Below are 12308 nucleotides of genomic sequence, written 5' to 3'. Positions count from 1 at the left end.
CGCCTCAAAGGTCCTTCAGAGAAGATCTGTGCACATGGATGAAAATAGGTGTTCTTGGGAGAGGAATGCTTCTGCAGTCTCTTCTGATTTAGCTTTTCAAGTATCATTAATTGTCATTAGTAACCTGGGAAAATGCACACCCAAAAAGCCATTTAGCGGGAAGTTGCATAGATGAGGGGTCTCAAGCTGTGTGGCTCCCTCACTCCTGTCTTCATGGTCCTCCAGCCATAGCTTCACTGTCTACCAGCAGCAGTGGGATAGCTCCCTATCCAAAGCAGTCATGAAAAAGCCAGTCCCTTCAGATTTGAGAGGGGCTCTTTTGGAGAGGTGTCCAACGCGTTCAGAGAGCCCCTGGTTCCTCTGACATTGATCCGTAATGACTGCAAAGCAAACTTCAGAGATGGTTGGAGAAATCTCTCTGAACAGGGATAGTCTGGCACTTCAGGGTTAATTTCTGCTCTTAACAAAATGACAAGAGCAATGCTAATGCGTAGGTGACAAACAAAGGCATAGGATGAGCTCCCCAGCCCCTGTGTTTTAATCGCTTCTAACAACTGGCTAAATGTTCTGTTAGCCTGCTAGATCAAATGTTTTCTTTTATTGTGCTGTTTTTCTGAAGATGAATATGAAATGAATAGACTCCTGACCTCCCCCAGCACTCCTGATAGTGCTTCCCTTCCCTCTCCTCCCCAGCTGATCCCGATAACTCCCAGCCAGAAACTCGCCTGGTGTAAACTGCGAGGAAAAGTGTGGAGGAGTCAGTCCTCGAGAAGAAATAGGGCTGTGAAAAACAGAATAGCTTTGTTTGAAAGGGGGGAGGAAAGTATGTGCAGAAAGTAAGACAGTTCAACTGAAGGAATGAGAGAAGAGCTCTCCTGGATTTATGAAGTGATGAGTGGCTGGTAAAAATGTGCATGCTCTAAAAACAATTAAACCCAACAGACGACTGAGTGGTCTTTGTGCTCATTAACTTCTTGAGCTTTGCAATCTTGCACCTGCAAGATTTTTAATGTCAACTGGAGAGCAAGAAAACTTGTACAACTTTAGATTAGCCGACAAGGCTTTCATCACTTACAATATTACTTTCTTGAAGAAGTGACCTGGAGATCAGACAGCTTGTTTTCACTTCGCAGAGGTCGAACTCCACCATGCATTTTACAAATAACTTTGAAGTAAACAAACACACATGCCAAAATAAGGTATTATTCAGTGAAAAAGGTTCTATTTCTGTTCTATTCAGAGATGGCTTGCTGGCTGTGCTCTTGTGCTTTGTGCTTCACAATGCCAGAGGACGCTGAAGCTTCCCGAAACACTTCTGTCCCACTTCTGAGCACTTTTTAATATGTGGTTTCTTTGAAGCCGGGGGTATTGCTGTGAGATGTGTTCCTGAGAGGCCGTTCTGGTCCTGAGCGGGTGTCGGATGGTCTGGAGGTACCTGCAGACACCGGCAGCCCTCCACACCCTCCTGCTCTCCTCCAGCCTGGTCCTTACCCCATGGCTTAGTCATGGTGCAGACGTGGGGTATTTACTCCTGAAGAGGCTTGTCACCCCCTTCAACAGGAGGACCTGGTTCTGCAACCAGAAAATCTCCATCAGGCAATTTCCCAGGAGACTTTTGGGAGATTTGCATTCCCCGTGCATCAGTGTGCCCTGTCTTATCCACCTCTGTCACTGGCTCTGCTGCAGATTCCTGGCTCCATCAAACCATCTCCACTGTCAAAGCAGGCTGGTGGTGAACTGAATCACCAAGAGATTTTTTTTTTTGCTATAAATATCTGTATCAATCAAGTCTGTGGACTTCCATCCCTAGTGTGACTATGCTGGATGGGCTCTGAGTAACACAGTCTAGTAGAAGGTGTCCCTGCCTATGGCAGGGGGATGGAATGAGATGATCTTTGAGATCCCTTCCAACCCAAACCATTCAGTGATTCTATGATTCTAAGTTTGTAACTGAGACATTTTCCTCCTTACTTCTACTTTAATTTAATAATGCCAACAGACTTTGGGCAGTTTTGATGGCAATTTTTTTTAATTCTCTTGCAAGATGTTAAAATCTCTGAATACTTCAAAAAGCTTCTTGCCTTTATGGTACGGTCCACGTGCTGCATGTGCTGATGTGTGGTCTCTGTCCTGCAGATTCAGTGAAGAGGGGATGGAGGTGATGGAGCGCTTGATCTACCTCTTTCGCAAATTTAACCAGCTGAAGGTCAGCAACGAGGAGTATGCCTGTATGAAAGCCATCAACTTCCTCAATCAGGGTGAGTCTGCAGAGAGGGACTGTGAAACAGTCTGAGCAGTCATTGCTTCCCTGGTGGGAAATGGGAGGAAGGGTCCAGGAGCCAGGAAGAGGCTCAGGCCCTGAACGCTCAGTGTGTCTGAGCCATCGTGCTCACACATGGGATGCTTGGGTGCCCACGTGGAGAAACCTGGAACGGGATGAAGTTTTTATTGCCTTTAAATATAGGCAGCAGACGTGTCATTTGAAAATATTACTGCTTTAGGTGACTGTTTAGTTAATTGCCTAAATGATGCTTTAAAACCAGTTAATTTGCATGGCTTTTTTTCTGAAGTAAATGATGACTACTTGCATAACAACCTTCTAAAGATTCACAGCTAGAAAATGTATTTGTTCATTTTTGTGCTTTAAAGGGTGAATTTGTAAAACCAGTACTCCCTTTTTTAGAGCTTTTCCGACTCTTTAAAACATTTACCTCGAGGATATCCTTAGATCACTTAGCTGGATTCCTGCATTTTAGGTTCAGTACCTAAATCTGACTCTTCACAGTGAAAGGTGATCAGGGATGAAGTATTTATGTGCAGGCCATGAATTCAGCCTGGGAAAGGGCTGTAAATCTGCTGATTAAGCAGCACGCTAAAGCTGGTAGTCCTGGCTACTTCAAGACCCTGGACATTTCAAAATCCATGCAGAGGCAAATGCTCAATAGATGGTGTTCGTCTGTAATTTTGGAAATAAATGTCCCCAAAGTATTTTGTACTGTGAAAGATAGTTGCAGTCTGTAAAAATGTGCTGCAGGCTCCCTCCTCCCCCACTCATTTCCAGCAAGAGATAGTGCTGACACTTCAATCTGTGCCGGGCTGAGGTTCCGGTTTGCTTCCCTGGGCAGTTTCCTGACACTGGATAATGCACTTCTCGAGCTGTCTCCATTGTTTTCCAAAATGTATTTTCATTAACTTCCTGTCTTCTTTTATTTTTAGTTGAAGTTTGCAATTTTTTAAGTGAAATACCTGAGACTTATTTTTAAAAGTCAGCTTTTGGGCAGTAGATGAATGCCTCTTCCGTCAGATGGTCCCACAGTTCCGAGCCTGCTCCAAGGGCCTGCAGCTCCCTCGCTGTGCCGGGTCCTCCCCAGGCCCCAGCAGGGTGCCCACACTGTTGGCCACGGTGCCAGTGGCCCTTCTTGCCCATCCATTTGTCCTTTGTGTGGGTTGCCTGACATGGCCAAAGCTAAATTCAAAAATAAGAAGTTGACAAGTTTGTAAAGCTCTTGTGACATAATTCATAAGCAGATGAGGAGAGAGATGTGGTGATACCTTGAATTATAGAGCTGAGCACTGTCCTCAGCCAAGATGGTACAGCTAAAACCAGCGTGTTCCTGCCTGAAGAGGTGTTACACTGATCTGCTGTGAGGACTGAACCCTGACACACGGCCATGTTGTGCCAGGCAGGCATTTCAGGTTGCTGGAGCTGTTATCTCTGAGAGCGTTCGTTGAGCTGCAGGTGAGCAGCTTAGGACATTAGCTGTTCTCTTCCCCCTTTGTGGAGGAAAATCCTGTATCCAGACATGCATGTAAAGATCCACGATGCAGGCATGGCAGGAGGGGAGTTGGGAATTTTAGTATTGGTGTAACTGGGTGCTGGAAGCCACTCTCTGAAGCAGTGACCCAGCTCAGAGTGACAGAAATCAGTCTGTCCTGAGGAAGAGGCAGTAAGTGCAAGGCTGCTGCTCTTCTGGGGTATTTTTGTCATGTTTTCATTGCTGTATTGTGTTCCCTTCCAGACATCAGGGGGCTGACCAATGCATCCCAACTGGAGCAGCTGAATAAGCGGTACTGGTACGTTTGCCAGGACTTCACGGAGTACAAATACCCACACCAGCCAAACCGCTTCCCGGATTTAATGATGTGTTTGCCAGAGATACGATATATTGCAGGTAACTTCCTGAGCTCTTCTCCCACCAGGATCATGTGCAAGTTATGAAATGTGCTTTTAAAAGAAAATTAATTTATAGCAGTGAAATTCTTGTTGACTTTGGTGGAGGATGTTTGTGTAGGACCTTTTGCTGTCAGAGCTTCTCACCCACCTTTAAGGCATTGGCTCAAGCTCACCCAGCCAGAGCAGCAACTGGCAAGGTGTCCTGGTGGTGATGGTGGGCACAGGGTTCCTTCCTGCTCCAGGAAGATGTGCCTGGCTCTGACCTGACACCCTTTAAGTACTTTGGTCAGGTTCTCCTTTTCTTTCTTTCAATCCCAACTCAGAGGCATTTTGTCTCAAATGGGTGTAATCCTGGTTTGAGTAGTTATAAGAACTAGAGAGATCCCTGAAATGCTGCTGAATTAAGGAGAAGGGGATCAGAGCAGTGGGCAGACCTGGAGTGTAACCCCCCAGCTCATTTGGACCTCAGAAATCCGCAGGTGAATCCTCAACTGCAGTTGTCGCTAATTAGATCTCCAAGGTCTGGTGTTACTAAAACTGTTTGTTCCTGAATGTTATGGCAAAGGAGGGATACTTGCCTCCCCGTGTCAAGGCTCCATATGCTTTATCCTACTCCGTCATAACGAACTAGATAATAATCTCAGAGTAGCTCTCGTAATTTACTCATGGAGACCAACAAGGGGGTTTGAGGAGAGATGGGATTTAGTCCTTCCCACTTTCTATAAATACTGCTCCATTGTGGACAAATCATTTTGATCTGACTTTGCCCATTTATTTTGCTTTCTATTCAGTAAATAATAAATCACATTGTGTCCAAATGAATATCAAATGTCTAATGTAGCTGTAGGATGATTAACTGTTTCTCTGAAAGGTTCAAGGTAAAACCATCTCCAGCACTGCTGGCTTAGGTGTCTCTGAAATCTGATTCAGGAGTGGCTGCTAATTCTGGTTTCTTTCTTACCAGGAAAAATGGTGAATGTCCCCCTGGAGCAGCTGCCTCTCCTTTTTAAGGCTGTTCTACATTCCTGCAAGACCAGTGTGAGCAAAGAGTGAGCCCAGCTGGCCCTGGCCGGTGCCTTACGCTGTGAGCTGGCTCACCCTGGGAGAGGGGCAAACGCCATCCAGGCAGGAGATGGGGCAGGGGCGTCCCTGCCCTTGTAGCAAGAGTCTTTTTTGTTTGTTTTTGTTTTTTTACTCTTTTTCCTATATATTTATTTCACGACAGAGTTGAATGTATGATCTTCAACACGATGCACATGGTTCTGTAGGAATGCAGCAGATGCATTCTCCAGCGGTTTACAGAATGTGAAGATGTTTAATGTTACAGTGTTTGTTAGGGTTAGTTCTTTTGTATTTGAGGCTGGGGACCGAGATGACTAAGACTACCTCAAGGAGAAGATGCTGTTCATGCACTGCTCTTTCCATGATTTATATCCAAAAGCATTTGTCGTAGAGAGCAAACGGCCTCACTGCGTCGACAGAGCTGTTAGTATCCCAAAGGGACGACTTTGGAGAAGTGGGTAATAGAGAAGTGCCAAGCTTTTTTCTTTAAATTTAATTTTAAAAAGGCAGGGAGCGGAGAAGAAGGAGAAGTCTGTCTGGGCAGTGGTTTCTTTTCCCCCGGCAGTTTCCAGACGCAGGTTTCCCAGTGGGATGGCAGTGTCTGGAACTGAGAGGGGCTTGCTGCCCCTGTCCCCCTCTGGGGAGCTCTGGGCAGGAGTCTGCCCCAGCCCCTCCTGGCCAGCTGCCCTCTCACTATTCCCACAATACGTTCCAATTCCACTGAAATTTTGTTCCTGCAGTTCGTAGCAGGCTCCTGGCATTACACAAAGGTGCTCTTGTTGCTAGAGAACTGCAAGTACTTTCTCTTCACTTCCTTAACATCCATTTTAGATTCACAAAAGCAGGAAAAACCTACTTAGAGAAGAGTCAGGATTGCCCCCCTTCTTGTGTTCATCTGAGGTGGTACCTGACTCTTGAGGCTTCTGCAGTGCAGCAGTCCCCATTTCTGGGAGCAGTTCATGTACCCTGTGCTTAAATGTGACCTGTGTAATGGGGTGAGGGACTCCAGTGTCATCTGGCATGGCTTTCTCTGCTGGACGCAGGGAATGTGTGTTCCGTAGTTTCATCCTGCCAGGACTGTTCTGCTGCTTGTGGAATCTCAGGAAAAACAACATTACTGCAGTCCTTGGTGACCTGCTCTGTCCTAGATATTGCAAGGCTTGGATTTTCTATCTCGCAAGCTCCCCCCCCTCCAGATGGAGAACTGGTTTGATGGCAACTGATTAGTTGATGGAGTGATTGCTGAGTGCTGGTGTTCAGCTTAACTTGGGCATTCTCATGAGTGATCTCATGGCTTCCTGCTCGTGGTGGGGAGGTTGGATGAGATGCTCTTGTTCTCATCTCCTGCAGTAGAAATTAATGTTCAAAGACTCAGTCACTCTCCTAGACAGTCCTGGCTAGATTTCCCTCCCTGTCTCCTTAGATGTAGATCTGACATTCGTGTAGCAAGATGGTTCATCAACAATTGTTTGAATACTGATTTAAAAATATCTGGGGAAACAGCTTCTGACCCTTCAGGCCGGAGGGACGAGTCGCTCCCTTTTCGCGTTGCCCCGATGACAGCGTGGCACAGGGCGAGCACAGCCCGGGGGGCTGCAGCTGCCGTGGATGAATGTGGTGGTGAACAGGAGAAAAATCCCACTCACCAAAGTCGTCTTCCCCTCCCTCCCTCCCTCCCTCCCTCCCCCTGGCCCAGCGGGTGCTCCCTGGGTTGCAGCCCTTGGCACACGGTGACCCGCTGGCTTGGCACGTCCTGGTCAGGCCGCGGCGGTGCCGGTGGCCGCGCTCACCCCGCACCAGGGGCCCGCTGCTGGCTGAGCACCCCGCTTGGGCATCTTCCAGCTCGACGGTTTCCCTTTTCTAAAAGTCCATAGCTGCTCGTTTTTCATTATTTAAACAGGATGTTACGGGTAACAGCTGCTGGGCCCAGCAGCAGCTCAGCTCGATGGAGCTTCACACCCAAAGGTGGTTCCGTAAATCTCATTTACTTTGACAGTACAATGAGACACACGTGTATTCTCAGGAAAGCCTTCTGCATACAGCCTATACCTCACGTGTACAGGGGAAGATTGTAGTGTACCTGTTTGTAAGTTAGAAAGTATTTCTCAGCTTTTAATTTCTGAATAGCTTGATATGATCTTTTTATTACGGGTTATTTCTGGCTTGTTTTTTTATACACTCAAGGAATTGTTAAAATTGCATAGGAGTAATTTTATTCTACAGTTACTGAATTATTATTATCTGTTGATGAATAAGTGTTTTAATTAGTGTACATAAAAACAGTCATCTTATTGCCAGCTATCCAACAAAATAATCTATTGGGTAATCTGTGGTTTTCCAAAATAGCCTCCCAAGACTAATGCTGTACCAACAACAACCAAAAACCTAAATTCAGTTATGATGATGAACGGACATGAATGTTCTACTTTCTGTTGTAGAAAGCAAATTTTCCAAAGGTTGATTGGCAGCAGTATCCGTTCCCAAGTACTCATTTGCTGTAGGGAGTAGAAAATCCTTCCTGAACTGACAGGTAAGGAAGCAGCAAACAGAACAGAATCACTGGACAGTCATTCCTGATATCTTCTGCACCAAGTCCTCTAACGACTTGTATTTTTTAAACAGGGTAAAGTGAATGTGTTGCATTGCAAACTCAGGTATTATGAGAAGGTAGGAGTGTAGCTAGAGATGTAGAGACATTAGGTCAGTCGCTAGATGTATTTGTGAATTTGGTTTGAAGGACACCCTGGAAAGGTTGGAATTTTTGTTCCATTCTTCACGTAACATTCGGTTTACAGGGACTCATATTTTATTTGTGCTTAATGCTAGTAGGGGGAAGTTCATTATCTTAGGTATCTATCTGCTCTTGCTTATCTGACCTTCTGTCATAGAGGAATCAATCAACAATAATAGTCTTTGGTAGAATTTTCTGCCATGACAAGTCAATTTTTATCCCCGATTTGAAAGATAAATTGGCTGGCTGACCCCCTCCTCTCCTTCGAAGCGTCTGTGCAGATGGAAAGCTGAAGAGTTACTTTTAATCCGAGCAGAGATTTGGGACATAAATCTGAAGCTTTCGGGCTCACGTTCTCGGAGGGTTGGTGCTGAGGGGTCCTTGCTGCTGTTGTGCAGTTTGAAGGTGTCCCCATGCCAGGAGTGGAGCAGGACCTGCTGCCACTGGCTGATGGGGGGAGTGTGAGACCCCGGGGCCTCAACAACAGCTTTTGGAAGGTGCCTGAGTTTTCTTCCACTTGAGCTCAGGCTCCTGCTGGGTAGCGAGTCCTTGTCCTCAACATGTCCAGCCCTGCAGGGGGGCAGGGGATGAGGGGCAGCCAGGATGCTTGGAGGTGCTGGGTACCCCAAAGCTGCTGGGCTCTGGGCACGGCAGAACTGCTGCGGCAGGAGCTCACTCTCCTCTGCTTTGCCCGTGCATCAGATACTGTTCAGTTGTGAATTGTGCCAGTGACCTCCATCTTTCTCCTTCGTGCCCACCACGCTCTGCAGAGGCACTGTGTGCTTTGGGTCATCAGGGAGCAGCTCTGGACTCCTCTGTAACTCTTAAATCTGGAGCTTTAATTCTTAAACCTTTTGCCATCTCCCGTCGCACACAGAGCGCGGGGGGAACGCGGCGCTCCCAGGGTGAGCCGTGGTCAGTGGGATCACCAGCCAGTGCAGGTGAGCTGCTGCCCCAGTAACACCCGTGTTCCCAGTGCTGGGGTGTTGCTTTGAGAGCAAGGGGTCCCAGTGGTGTGAACAGGGCTCCTGGACTGCTCTTGCTTGCCAAGGGAGGCCTGGGTGGCCGTGTCACCACCCTGCAAAGGCTCAGGTGCCACTCGCTGCTGTCCCTCCTGTGCCACACGTGGCAGGATCTGCCCTGGCTCTTCAGGTTTCTGCACAGACCCACAGCCACCTCAGGTTAAGCAGTTCAAGTCTTGTCCTTCAAACCAACTTTTTTTAAAAAAACTTGAATTCTTTTACCTTTACTACATTTTTTAAAAGCTAAAAAAGGAAAAAAAAAAAGATTCTCCTGTGAATGTGCTATTTCCCACTCGTTCTTTCTTCCTTCTTGGTTTTGATTTGAAGCTATGAAGCTCGGTGTCTGTGAAAATGTTGTTATTTCTCAGGATAATAAGCGGCAATCATCCCTGCCACGTGAAAGGCAGGAGAAAGGGGGAAACTTGGGGAACTAGTTTAAGTATGAAACTAATTTTTAAGTTGTAGATGATGTGTAAATGGAGGGAAATGCATAGCTGTCAGTGTCAAGCTGTGGCGTTTCTCTGGGTTCACGGTGTGTTGTTTCAATACACAGAAGCTCAGGGATAAGTATTTAAAATGTGACCCAGAGAAACCCTAGTTTTGATGTTGCAACAGTTGCTTCTTTCGTGACTTGTCTGAGAGCTGACCAAAGCCCCATATGGAGATTTTGGAGGAAAAGCTTTAGGTTTGGCTGTGAGAAGTTTGCCTGCTGAAGGCTCAGGTGTGGTCCTATGGGCAAGCACCCCAAAGGTGTGTGGTGCTGCCAGCACATCAGCTCCTGGGTCTGGGGGAGATTTGTCTCTATTTCTGCATTACCTCATCCTTCTCCTTTGGTGTTAAACGTGTTTGAGTGCTTGTGGAAAAGGGGAAACGGGAATTTCTCATTGTGTCCCTGGCAGCCAATCCCAGAGCTCTGTACTCTGTTTGTTGCTTATGAATTACAGCATCTTAATTTTCCTCAGTACAACTTTCTCACCATGGTCAGAAGGTTGTAGTCAAAGTCAGACTGTTTGAGAATGGACACTCGTAGCAGCTCTAATCCACCAGTACCTAACGGCCTGTCCAGCCATGGGCAGGGCCAGCACTGAGCCAAAGGCATTGAAAGTTTGCAGGGCTGAAACTCCCCTCCCAACACCCTCAGCCAGGATCTGCAAATTGGAGCTTAAACGGGCCCGCAGAAATCAGGGGAGGCCAATCTAGGCAGTGTCTTCCCCTTGGAAAAAAACTTAAAGATTATAAATAGCTCCTGTAAGCTGCCTCTGACAAGTCCATGAAAGAAGCAACATGGTTCAGTGGAAGAAAAGCCTCCAAGGGCAAAAAGAAACAGAAATTGAAACCAGATGACGATCAACCTTAACAAAGCCTTTTGTGATTCATTGTTTTCTTTCAATTTATAAAATGTCTTGTAATAGTTGATAACATTATTGACTCAATTTCCATAACTAAACTACCTCGTGTGACATCCTGTTTATCATCGCAAAGGGATTGTGTGAAAAACTAAACACTGTCAGTGTCTGTTGCCAGCGAGGAACAGGGGCTGTGATGGCTGAAATTGTGACTCCCTCCTTGTGGGTGTCCCTCCTGGGGAGGTCGTGGCTCATGTTAGTTTGGTTTTTGTTGGTGCCCATCAAGCCACGGGCCTGGTTCCAGCTCAGTCCTGGTGCAGAGGGTGTGTTTGTGTCCTGGGCCCTCACAGCTCCTTGCGTGTCCGTCCTGGGCAGCCTGGGGAGGCAGCGGGTCCGGTTTGCTGTGTGTGCTTGTGTCGGCCCCTCGCTGGCTTGTGGGATGATTCCGGGAGGGTTGGTCCCGGTTGTCAGGTCCTTCTGCTGATGTCCCAAGTGATGGTTTCTCCTATTCATTTTTCCCACAATCCCTTGTGTAAATCAGGGAAGCAGGATGTTGCCTCGGCATGACACACGGTGAACATTGGCACACTGGGAGCCGGGGCTGGGGCAGGACAGCATGTCCAGCCGGTGCCGCCCTGGCCCCGTGGCCCGAGGAGGAGCAGGCCCCGTGCTGTACCCGGGAGCTGCCCCTCGTCACTGCTATGACCAAATGAATGTCTGTGCCGGCGTGTCCGGGCGCGCCGTGGCACCGTCCACACCAGCCCGACCTGCCCCTGCTCCGCTGCTCTGCTCTGGGACTTGACTACCTGTGGAAATGTGACCAATAAGTGTTGAATGCATGTTTAGTGAGTGTTTAGCTGTATGAACTAATAAATGTGAATTGTTCTGCAGCGCTGGCGTCTGCTGGTCCCTTGCATATTCCCCCTTTGGCAATGGCTCTCTCTTGGGGTAGGGGCACCCTCAGGGTGTGGGAGCCCAGCGCTGGTCTGGGTGGCAGCCACGGCACTGCCCCGCCTGCTGCTGCCCTGGAATCATCTGCAGATCTGGGGAAGGCCTCAGTGCTATTGATGCAGCTGGGACTGGCATGAGGGCACAAGCCCTGCCCAGAGCAGCTGCAACATGGACTGGCAGTGGCCTCTGCTGAGAGCAGGGTTGTCTGGGGGGACCCTGTGCCTTGGGGGTGACAGGAGCGGAGACAATGCAAAGAGTGAAGGTTCGCACAGTCTCTGGGCCCTGCCAAGCAATGGGTGTGTGGTGGTCCCATCTCCTGGCTGGGTTCCAGGAGGAGAAGGCAGGAGGATGGGTTTTCTCCATTCAATCACTGCACACATGGCACAGCCACAGCATTACTGTCACCAGGGGGTTCCAAACTGGGGGATGGCCAGAACATGCAGAGGGTCACTGTCACCACGGGGTGCAGCAGGAGGAGGGTTTGCACCAGCAGCAGGAGGAGGAGTAATCCAAAGAAGCAAATGCACCAGAGATGCTTGGCCAGCGCCCTCCGGAGAGAGGAACTGCAGGAATCATTTAGCAATCCCTGGTGTTGCTGAGGGAGGTGTGTTAAAAGCCTGAGCAGCACTTTCCACATTCACACTCCTGTGCCTGGGAGCACATGTGGGGGCCCACTCAGGAGATGTGCTGCTGCAAAGGCAGCTCCAAGTGAGCAGCCGGCCCCGCTCCCCTGGTCCTGCCACGAGCCGCTGCCCCGCTCCTCTGCCGAGCGCTCTCAAGGCTCCTGCCCTCTCATTGTGTTCATTTTCCTTGCTGACAGCATCCCCTCGGCGGAGCAGCTCCAGCGGCTTTGACACGGTGCCACCCGGGATTTATCCCCCTTGAGGGGGCTCTGAAGGTCGGCAGTGGAGGGGCTCCCTGGGAGGTGGCAGAGGATGCACCATGCACGTGGGGTGATGGGTTTGTCCTCACTTTCAAACCAAGCTGGAGTTGCGCAGAGGTGACAAGGTGGCTTTTCCCCT

At 48.5% G+C, this 12308-nt stretch overlaps 1 protein-coding gene across 5 annotated transcripts in view; it reads left to right on the top strand.

Moving 5' to 3' along the window:
• The window catches only part of NR6A1 (nuclear receptor subfamily 6 group A member 1), a 75816-nt gene extending 64591 nt beyond the window's left edge, over positions 1 to 11225 (top strand). For all 5 annotated transcript variants that reach the window (XM_017810187.1, XM_017810184.1, XM_017810183.1 and 2 more), the window contains 3 exons: positions 2137 to 2258; positions 4020 to 4172; positions 5139 to 11225. In XM_017810187.1, coding sequence (XP_017665676.1) covers positions 2137 to 2258; positions 4020 to 4172; positions 5139 to 5227 — 364 coding nt within the window. In that variant the 3' untranslated portion in view covers positions 5228 to 11225. The remainder of the gene's footprint in view (positions 1 to 2136; positions 2259 to 4019; positions 4173 to 5138) is intronic.
• Positions 11226 to 12308: the final 1083 nt, after the last annotated feature.

Source organism: Lepidothrix coronata, unplaced genomic scaffold (assembly GCF_001604755.1).
Source record: "Lepidothrix coronata isolate B3197 unplaced genomic scaffold, Lepidothrix_coronata-1.0 Scaffold28, whole genome shotgun sequence".
NCBI lineage: Eukaryota > Metazoa > Chordata > Aves > Passeriformes > Pipridae > Lepidothrix > Lepidothrix coronata.
This window is presented reverse-complemented; position numbering and strand designations above follow the sequence as displayed.